General features: G+C 36.1%; 1 protein-coding gene across 1 annotated transcript in view; it reads left to right on the top strand.

Moving 5' to 3' along the window:
* The window catches only part of EGFL6 (EGF like domain multiple 6), a 40763-nt gene extending 29679 nt beyond the window's left edge, over positions 1–11084 (top strand). Inside the window, exons 8-11 of the mRNA XM_085323125.1 lie at positions 2716–2796; positions 4770–4856; positions 6242–6507; positions 7627–11084. Of these exons, the coding sequence (XP_085179251.1) occupies positions 2716–2796; positions 4770–4856; positions 6242–6507; positions 7627–7722 (530 nt within the window). The 3' untranslated portion in view covers positions 7723–11084. The remainder of the gene's footprint in view (positions 1–2715; positions 2797–4769; positions 4857–6241; positions 6508–7626) is intronic.
* Positions 11085–11430: the final 346 nt, after the last annotated feature.

The following is an 11430-nucleotide window of genomic DNA, read 5'->3' on the forward strand; positions in this document are numbered from 1 at the left end:
TTTTTTTTTTTTTTATATTACAACTTAGTCCAAGCTTTTCTAGATGCAGTTCTGAAGACTTACTGCTTTTGTCGTCTCACTGCCCCTTGTCTAACAAACCTGCTTCACAGAGTAAACTAGTGTCTGCTTGCACTTCTAGGAAGCCCTGCTGTGCATTGGACAGAAGGACATGCTTGAAGTGAACTAGCTCTTTTGCTTTGAAGTGAACTAGCTCTTTTGCTGTATCACTTAGTGTCACCTTTCCTTACTTACCTACCTGAAGTTGCCCTGACTCTTCACTGTTCTCTCTTCACTGATTATAAAGAACTTGGACTCTTTAGGAGAATAGGATTGAGCACTTAAAATTTATGTATATTTGCATCTGAATTGGATGCCCAGATTGGATACACCGGTCTCACCCAATGCATGCATTTTTTGAACTCATGAAGAGCATAATATTGACCTTTTTACTGCAGACATTACAATCTGATCTGCAGGGAAGAAATGATTCTCACATAATTACAGTTATCTAAATCATGCTTGTATTAGAGACCACATGAAGCTTTTTATCTCTYTCTCACATACTGTACATCTGAAGCTTACAGTTTTTCATAACACACTGGTGACTTCTTCCAGTAGGTGRAGAACCTAGGTGTAATGCCCAGCTTTGAAAACAAAACCAGATATGGATACAAAGTTTTCCTCTTTTTATTTTTTAAGTGCATGACAGTTCTTCACTTGAAGTATTTCTAGCACGCAGCTACACCTGCATGTATATCTCTCAAGTAAATTCAAGTGTAATTCAGTAACTCAGTAAATAAATCATTCCGGTAACTGTTGTCTTCCATTAAATTGCTCTCCTCTTTCTATAACTTTTCATATTTTAATAGCTTTCTTCATTTTGACATGAGTTTTCACAGCCCGAGCTTCTTTTACTAAACACGTGGCCAAGCATATGGTATGACAGTGAACACCTAATCTCTCATCTTGTTCCTAAATGGGTATATGTAGACATACATTAATATGATGAAAGATACATTAAACCTTGCCTTAAGTAAGAATATTACCCAGGTGGTTTAAGCAATGGTCTGGGTGAGGGGAATGCTGCAAGGGCAACAAGAGAAGACAGGCTCCTAGTAATCCATCAGAACATTGCAGGAGTCTTCTTTTTTTGCTCAGCACCTCTGTAACTGCCTCCAGGGCCTCTTTGTTGGTGTGTGTGTTCTTTGCCATACACACAGAACAATTTTTGACAATTTTGCAGGAAAAGAAAAGCTAAGAAGATGGCATAGTCTTTACAGTRCTAGGAGGCTTTGGACAGTGGGTTGTAAGCACATTCTTAAAATTAAGTACATGCTTATGACGAAGAACATGCCAAGAATTTCAGTGAAAAGCCCTCGCTAGGAGGAACTCATTGAAATAAACTGCTCCCTGAACAAATGTGCATGCATGTGAAAGTAATGAAAATATTTGGCCTTTCCAACTTCTAATAGCATGAATGATACAATGCTGAGTAGGGAAAAGTAATTTCCATTTTCATAGCTCCTATCATCTGGCAATGAAGGAAGCATGAGGTTTTCTTAGTCATGCTGACCATGTGGCACAGCTGGAAAGTCTGTCAGGTTTTCCACTAACACCTTTTGTAAGCAGCAATTCAAAGGACTCTTTGAAAGTAGAGACAAAGTAGGTTTTTGGATCATCTCATATGTGATTGGATAGTTACATAGGCTCCACACAGAGAACTTGAGGCTATTTTTTTAATGAGTAACACTAAATCTCAATTTATTACTTAGAATAGTTCAAAAGAAGGAGCTTAATCACAGAAYTTTAAAAATACTGAGGGCCCGAGCTGACAGTCAACTGAATATATGGGTTTGCAAGATTCCTATACCTTTGTAGCTCATGAGATAGAAGAGGTTTAGCCTTGGTCTCAGGTTGCTACTGAAAAATATCACTTCTTGAGTAACTATTTCCTATTAGTCAGTATCTTAGAGAATGCAGTTAACATGGACTGTGCTTCTGCAACAGCTCTTCCAGTTTGGCATACGGCAAGTCAACCTGTTTTTACGAAAAAAAGTTGTTCACAGCTATCACCAGCTCAGACTATCAAGACATCAGGCTGTACTCWGGTACTGCTGCAAGGACAGCAAGGAAAAGGCAAGGCAATCACTACACCTTTCCATTCCAACAGACAGCAGAGCTAATCAGGTTTGCAGGAGAACTTGTGCCTTAGGAGACGGGTAAGGCTTCAGAAAAAAAACATTTCCCAGAGCTTCTATTACAGCATCACASATACCACTGATGTGAACACAGACCTCTACACTGAGGAGCCTCTGACATTATCCATTTTTTTCTGGTGGCTGTTTGGAGACTGATGCCAAGCCATTGTGTTACTGTCTTTGCGCATAATTCATACGCTTCAATCACAGGTTGAAATTTTGTAGCAAGAAAGTAGATCACCATGCCAAAGAAAGATCACATTCAAAGCTTTTTGACCTTGTGGATCTCACAACTCCATTGCCTGCAGATTAAAATACACACCTGATGTGGAAAATAGCAATTTTAACAGAGTTTTAAAGTTCAGAGCTAGTATCTAACTGGAGTTAGAGATGTGAGTTTGGTAGTGGAAAACACATACATTGTGTTATTTAAATAACGATGGCAACTGGTATAGAGGAATAAAGTTCCACTTTCTGCTTCTGTTATGATTTAGCACTTGACTAGTTATTTTCTTAGTTCCCAAGGCTAAAGAAGCAGCTGCCTTTGGTCCTCTTCTGGCACAGAAGAAAGTTCCAGTATCAACACCAGAGCAAGAAGGTAGATTATTCTCTACAGTATTTATTTTCCTGTGTATTGTGTGTTTTCATGGCAATCTTTACTAGCTAAGCTTCAGAACAAGTTTTAAAGTCTTTAACATAAAACAAGTTTTCTTAGCATTTTGGACACAGTATCTGGCGCAAACCATTCTGGCAGTTCCAGTATGTGAATCTAATTTTGTGTCTTTTTTAAAGATACCTTTTAACTGCTTATAAATGTACAGAAAGCTCCCCCTCCCAGAAACCTGATTTGCAATTAAATTTCACTTGATTTATTTCAGAGTCATGAAAAACAAAGTCATTTTGGTTACCTACAAAATGAAAGCATATTAGAAGAGTGTTGCATATATGCAACCATATCCAAACATTCTTCACTGAATTTCTTTTGGCTTTTCTCCTGGCCTCTATCGGATGCCAGAAGTTTCCTCTGAATAAGACTAAATAAATATTTATCCTGAATCTTAAAAATTAATTAAATTCTTATGAATTCCTGCTATTCCACAGTTCATCAATATGTCCTGTGGATATCAGAGTAAGATGGTATTTTCTTCTCTTTGCCACATTAAAAAATTATAAAATCAGAGGACCATATGAGGTCCAATTTATGTACAAATCTTAAATTTCTGCCATGCCCTAGGACACTATTTCACATGTTTTGAAACAGAAAGCTTCACTAGCTGCTGGGAACTATAATAGATTGTAGTGTAGTTCTGGTCAAAGCAGAACGTAAAAGCAGATCAAAGGCCTTTGTCACCCTCTCATAGTGGTAGARTTATATGATACAACAACTTGAATTTAAGCTGTGCAGTCTCTCTGGAGTAGGTGAAGTGAGTGGGAAGCTAAAAATATGCTGTAAGACACAATCATGTGTCTGACTGTGTGGACCTGATTATGACAGCCATTGAGAAAGCAGAATTCAAGAGGTTGAAACAAGAGATTGCACTGAGCTAATGMATTCACAGAGCAGCAACATTCTCCTGTGGATTTACCAGCTAATGAGGAGCATCTGAAATGTTGGGATTAACTGTAACTGGGGTTCTTCTTAAGACAAGGTGGTTTTTACCCCAAAATGATCCATAAATACTTATAAATCTTAAACAATCAAAATAGACAAACATGCAGGCTAACAGTATATATGAAATACTGTGTTTTTTTCACATCCAGAGAGGAGCTGTAGTCTTGGAAACAAAGTATTTACACAGTAATGATCTCTAAATGCCATATCCTGCACTTTTCTATCTCATAATAAAATATATTAAAAGAACAACATGACTGTGTCTTTCTAATGAACTTCAGATGGCTGATCTATTATTCTTAATCTGACCTATTGTGCTTGYGCTGCACAGTGATTTTTTCTTAATATATAATACTTCTGATCTGCAGAGTTACAAAGGTTGTGGTGCACTCTATGAGAGGTTTTTGTAGTGTACTCTAAAGGTCAACTGATCTGCGCTATTTCCAGTTTTGTGTTATAAGAGTATTGAGTGCTGAAGTAAATGATTCCTCTCAYGGGAGGCCTGCCTCTCCCTTTAAATGGAAAGAACTGGAGCTTGAGCACCTCAGCTGGTTACCGTTACAGAAGTATAACACATGGAGGGAAGAAGCCTCTAAACTTGGCATATCCTGAACCATGGTGTTACGGTGCTAGAGTTCCAAAACTGACACYTCAAACTACACCTGGCAATCAGCAGGCATTCAGTGTACAAARCAAAATATAAAATCATATACAAGTGAAAGACTGGCAGTAAAAAGTTACAATAGATTTTGCTGAGTTAAGGAAATAATTACTTCATCAATTCTAGTATTTTGCTTTTCTGCAATCTAATCTCGGTCAACAGTATGTGAACTCAGATTCTGGATACTTTTAGAATGACTTACACATTCATACAGAKATGAATAGAAGCAAATCATTTTTATCAATACTTACATAATGCTGTTCTTGTCTCTCTGTTTCCATTCTCAAYTTTTTTCCAGTTGATTGCAGTTTCAGCCGGGGGGTCTGTGACTGGAAACAAGATACTGATGATGACTTTGACTGGAATCTTGCGGATCGAGATACTGGTATTTAAATATCTGTCTTCTAGTTATGGTTTAATTTGATGGCTCAGCACCTCAGAAAAGAGGAGGAAGGAGGGGAGAACGGAAACAGCAATTAGGTATCCTATCAATGGGTTATCTTTAGAAAAGCAATAATCATAGAAGGAGGAAAAGAAGATGGGGTGGAAATTGTTTTTTTGAAATATCCATGGCAATTGCTACTCAGAAATATATTTCAGCACAAAAAAATCAAAATATGAGAAAAAGGATTACAAAAAAAATTGTAAGAATTGCAAGATATAAAACAATATACACCTTTAAATTAGAGTTTAGGCTTTAAAYCTTTAAATTAGAGTAAGCCTCTCAAAGACTGGTAGAGCATTTAACAACTATCTGCCATCTCTTTAGATGGATGTGGCAATGTAGTAGTCATGCACATGGTTTAGACATAGCACTGTGATAACTGATCAGAAGTGTCAGTCTGAAAGTTGAAGTAGTTAARTCATTACTTAGAATGAGCCAAGGGAGGGCACTATTGAAGAGCCACCAATATCTGACTACTGCAATGGCAGGCCTGAAACCTGACAACATGTTCCATGAGTGCAACGTGATTACTGTGCTGGTGTTTTTAGAAAGGTGTGGCTGAAGAAACTTGCTTCAAAKGATGTATCTTTCATTGTGACACCAGAAATGCTGTGGAAGGTGCTGCAGTAGGGACCAATTCATCCCCGTCTTTCTTCACTAATTCTTCCTCTCCTGCTCTATATATTTCCTCTCCCCCAAGACCTTTCTTTATCTTATCACTTCCAGGAAGACCTTACTTAGGCCTAATCCTGTTCCTCCAAATTTAGATTTGCTGAGTATTACTTTATGTATTGGCTGAGATGTTTTATCCCATTGCCCTATCATGTCTTTCTCAGCTGAGTGGACCTGCAGGATTTGTGGAATAATCAGCTCCTTCATGAGCTTGTCATCACTGTGGAGGGCAGTGGAGAGAGACTTGAACTAACACTACTCAGCTAGCCCAAGTATTTGAAATAGTTGGACCACAAAGGCACAGCAGCATATTTCAGGGTGTTGCATTTGAAAAAAATGAGATAATTTTGCCTTTGAAAGATACARAAAATTAGGAAGAATGACTGTAATTGCCAATGAAATATGAACTCATCTACTCTATTCCTGTATAAACTGCTCTAACTTCCAACAGCGCAAGCTCATTCTTGTGAAGTATACTCCCTGCTGCTTTTCTCCAGTCTGATTTTAAATTATTCAAGTAACAGAGCTTCCTATTGTTTTCTTAGCAAAATTGTATTCAATTTGCTAATAAATAATACAAGTCCATTAAAGGCACCTTTTCCTTTTTCTTTTTTCTTTTCCTTTTTTTTTTTTTTTTTTTTTTTTTTTACAAGGTGATGGTTACTACATGGCAGTTCCAGCCTTTGTGGGACACAAGAAGGATATGGGACGTCTAAAACTTCTCCTTACTGACCTCAAACCAAAGAGCAGCTACTGCTTGATTTTCAGTTATCGGCTTGCTGGTGAGAAAGTGGGGAAACTTCGAGTGTTCCTGGCCAGCAAAAAAAGGGCTCCTGTCTGGGAGCAAAGCAAAGGAAAAGATGAAAGGTGGAGCACTGGAAAAATAGAAATATTTCAGGGAGCGGAAACAACCAACAGTGTAAGTATATGACAATTTATAAGCCAACCACCACAACCAGCAAAACAACACAACAACAGCTTAATTTCCTAATACTTAAGTGTTCCACAGACMGTAGAAGTAATGGCAATTGAAAACCTGAAATGAGAAACAGGAACACAGTATTAAGGAGGCAGAAAAGTTATCTGGTTGAAATTTCAGAAGTGAATTACCCCACTTAGCCAGCACACTGATGCTAGTAATCCTATCATTTTGTAAAAACTGCACCAGATTATAAAATAATACAATCAATCAAAATCTCTGCTTAATATCTCACGCAACAAAAGGCATAAATCTGTGCTGGGAAGGATGAAAAATGATACCTGTTTCATGCAACAGAGCACTCTCAAACTACGCAAAACCAGACCATTAGTGAAAAAGTGACATCGTTTATAATCAAGGATGGGCAATCAACCTAGGTGGAGCAYGAAATCCTAACCAGCAGGGAACACTGTGAACTCGTATGTATCTGACAACTGCCGCAATCAAGGCTCAATCAGCAAGTTTCTSCTTGAAATTCTAGGGCCTGGTTTTCATTCATATGAATGTATGCTTTTACTGATGTGTAAAGGGTTCTACTGTGAGCATAAATGAAATGCAAACCCTTTTTAAGGTTCTTCGTACTGCTAAAATGACGTACAAGAGCCCTTACATACACAAGAATCAGAGTGTAAACTAAAAGCCCAGACATCATAGTCATAAAAATGAATGTAAGGTATATATGGGATCCAAAAACTAAGCTTCAAAATAGATGGAAAATGGACAGCTGCAATGTCTCTAAGGAAGGAGTGCACAAACATCATATTCTGTGATATAGCTATATAAGACTTCACTCAATTTGCATTTTCTTTGTACAATGACAGTAAGTAATCCTATTAAAGGAATTAATTTGGTATAGTATATCTGTGTAGAGGATTATCAGTCTAGTTCAAATATTACAAGGAAATTATAAAAATTGCAAGGATTTAAGTCAGTAAGTCTTTCCTACATTGTGATATAATATTCCTTAGATGTAGCATTATAGCTAATTAACATTAAGAATTGCTGAATGGTTGGATAAACCACATTGTCACTGATAATACACCTCTTTTCTTATGACAGATTACTTTTGAATCAGAACGTGGGAAGGGCAAAACTGGAGAAATTGGAGTGGACAATGTTATACTAGCTTCTGGTCTATGTCCCGAAGATACCTGATAATGGAGATGTCAGTATGTTGATTTTAATCCTATTTTAATATTTGCCTTACTAGTCGTGCATTTTTTTTATCATTCTCTAGATAAAAAACAAAACCAAAAAAAACCCCAAAATGTGCCTTGAACTTAATGAAGCAATGCAAACAGAAAAACTGAGAAGTGCAAGATGCAGAATATCCTTATTGGTATACCTTTTTATATGAATTATTCTAATACATGCTTTGTGTGAGGCAGTACTGTATTTTATCATTCAAGGTCAGGGTTTATAAAGTATTGAAATATTTTTCTAACCTTTCTACAATTGGTAGGCTTTTATTCCTTGAAGTTCTTCTCAAGACTATTCTTAACGTCTTCTATTTTATTTCTCCCTACTTCACAAGAATATAAAGCAATAGTTAAGACGTTGTTACCCCATCAGGTGATGTAACTTTAACTTCCTACATAGTGTGTAGATATTAAGGCTATTCARCAAGAAGAAAGAGAGGAGGTTTTGTTCTTCCTCAGTAGAGGTAAGCAAGTTGTAAGTGGAGTTATTTCTTTTAGATGTATTTTCATTGTTAATAAAGTATGTAACAGTTTGCTATCCATGTCTTTGAGTCACACAAATCACTGTTTAGTAATGATCCCCRTATATTTTTGTAAGCATTTATGTAGGCCATATATACTTCACAGARGTGTGAACCAACAGTTTTCATTTTCCAGGGTACAGCATAGCTTATTGGCCTGATTGGTGAACTGAACGTTTTCACAGAAAGGACACTTTGCTCCTTCCCCCACATGCATGAGCACAAACATGCATATGTACAAATGCACATGTACACACACRTACACAATTGAGAAGGGCTCAGAATCCAGCTTCCACTTTTTCTGAGCAGAAGTCAATGCCTATGCCTTGGAGCAAAAGACTACCTTCTCCTCTCTTGTACTRTCTTCTGAAAGTACCTAACAGTCCTAACAGTCTGAATCCCAAGAAGACAGAGATGTCCATGGAGAAATTCTGTTTCAGGAAATGTTCAGTTATATGTGAGTGCATAGGTAATGCTCTTGGTTAGCTCTGTATGTCCCCTTCTGAGTTGACTGCTCATCATTTATCACTAKTGATGCCCTTTATTTCATTTGTTGTATGAAAAAGGGGACACCTGAAATAATTGAACGAACTTTTGGAGAGCGACATTGAAGAACCCTGAAGAATTTAGCCTATACAAACCCAAGCTTTTTTTTAAAAAAGCAAATTAACTCCAAAAGTCCAAAGACCTTGAATTGTATCTATGAAGCAAGTCAGGTTGGTTTGAGACATTTCTTGTTAAAACTCAATCTTTTTGAACTTTTAACACAGTTGAGGAAATGGTAAACAAGACTGGAAATATCTGGAAAGTTTTCAWTAGCAATATAATCTGCATATTTGCTTTTTGCTAGAACTTGTGTGTTTTATGGAACAGGTGCTTTGAGAACTGTACATAGATTTCAGCTTTGACATACGAATTTCTTTGCTGGTGTCTTTGRAGGTGCTGAGGAAATGACAGAATAAGAACCTGAGAGCAACAAACTCTCTATAATCGCAAGGGGAAAAAAACAAACTTAAAAAAAAAAAGTTTCAAAGTGAGGGGAAACTTCCCTCAGGAATGGATATGGATTAGATGGCTACTATGGATCTTAAACTCCTTGAAGATCCTGATTAAAATGAGTCAGAAAAGTAGGATTGAGTCATGGAAGTATTTTGTTAACTAACTTTTCCTAGAGAGGTCTTAGTGTCTGAAGTTGAATGGTTCTATCCTTACTGAAGATTGAGAAAACAAAAGAATACTATTGTAATCAAATTTTGTGTGTCTAACTTCAAACAGCAATAATTTATATGTACACAGTGCCTCCAAAGCTTAAGAATCCTACATTTCTTTATAAACTTTATGCATCACTGATTTGAACACTATCATGCAAAAAGATATATTTGAACTATATACCTAGAACAGACCTAGACTACTTGAAAGAAGTGCAGCTAGGCATTTCTTATATGTGCAGTCATTTGAAATATAAAAATCATTTCATCCCTATATTCATCATAGGTTAAATACTGCCTACATAAGGTGTAGCATCTAGAGACTACTTGCTCAGTACAGAAAGGACAAAGAGCAAGCACAATGTTCATGATTTAATAAGGAACCAGACATACCAATATTTATTTTTCATTGGCTCGATCATGACTGTGGCAGTTACTTCACTAGTAGTATTCTACCTGAAAGACAAGATAAAAAGCAAATACTTTGTATTTCACAGCATAAGCATGAAAACAATTTGCATTTATCAGCAAAGATTACAATAACTTCTGTAATGCTTTCTGCAGCAGGTACATAAGTTGTTACCARTTTGTTCACAATGGATTGTCAAATATAATAAGGAATGCATCGCAGCAGATCATAGAAATAATTCTAGCATAAGATCTCAAGAGCAAAACTGAAATGTTTTTTGTTGCAAATGGAGTATTTCAAAATGTAAAAAGTACACTACAGTCAAGTGAGTCGAACTCTGATAACATCCTTTCCTGCTCTGAAGTCTGATGAACTTTGGAGACAGTACTCTGCCTACAAGTTAATGGAAAAAGAGAGCTTTAAGCTAATTATCCAACACTACACTACATCCTTCAAAACATGCTGTACAGATGTGATCATTTTATCTTGAASGTTGTACAACAAAAGTTTTCAATCACTTTTCTCCAGCTATCAGAAGAATTAAAGGAGACATTTCATTTTGTCAGCCTGGAATACATGGAAATGCTTAGGYATGTTCCCACAAGATAGTTATCTTGTAGCCTGCAATTGAAATGATCTTAAAATATTTTTTTAAATTATGAGATGTTATTTTTATACATATTAAGTAAGGATTCCCCACTGCAATTCTTAAGGATCTTAAGGATGAAGATAATGGAGAAATGCTTTCAGTGACTGATTACTGCTCATATTTACTTCATAATATGCTATAAAGTTTTTAGAATACAGTCAGAAACCTGCATGTRCTGAAATCTATGACAGTATATTAATTAAAAGTAAGTAACGAGAAAGAGTTGGTGACAAATTATTTGGTCGTATGTACTGTTATGTAAAAACTCACCATGGCAAAAATATTTTTGATGGAAAAGAATTTCTGTTTTTGGTAATTACTTCTCAAGTACCTGCCTTTTAGTTGAATTTCAACAGTTACATTAATACAATTCACCCAGTCTCTCTGAGCCAGCCCTCCAAGGCACACCTCAGCTTTTCAGTGAGTGAACATTATTGAATCATTGACAAAATACTTGTTGTGATTTTTTTTTTTTTTTGAGGAGTATTTAGTCCTGACTGACTCAATAAAGCATGAGTGTATGTTTGAGAAGTTTGGTTTTCTGTTTTGGTTTCCCTTTTCAGGAAATAACCTAATACTCTGTCTTAAAATCCTTATTCAARAATTCAGTTTCTCAACATTCTTAACATTTATGTAATGCATTATACTAATTTCTATTTCAAATGCAGCCCTGAGAAGAATATTTTCCTTGGACAGATTATAGAAATCATTTGAATAGTGATCCTTTTAAATCCTCAGAATAATGCTAACTTTAATCCCACATTTATTAATTAACTTAAAAATGAAAGTAAAATATTGATTTATATTATTAATGAAAGTAAATAAAATACCTTGAAAAAATGTCAAAGCTAAATACYATCTAAAACAATAAAATGTA

Source organism: Rhea americana, unplaced genomic scaffold (assembly GCF_003343005.1).
Source record: "Rhea americana isolate MKP2758 unplaced genomic scaffold, rheAme1 scaffold_82, whole genome shotgun sequence".
Lineage (NCBI taxonomy): Eukaryota > Metazoa > Chordata > Aves > Rheiformes > Rheidae > Rhea > Rhea americana.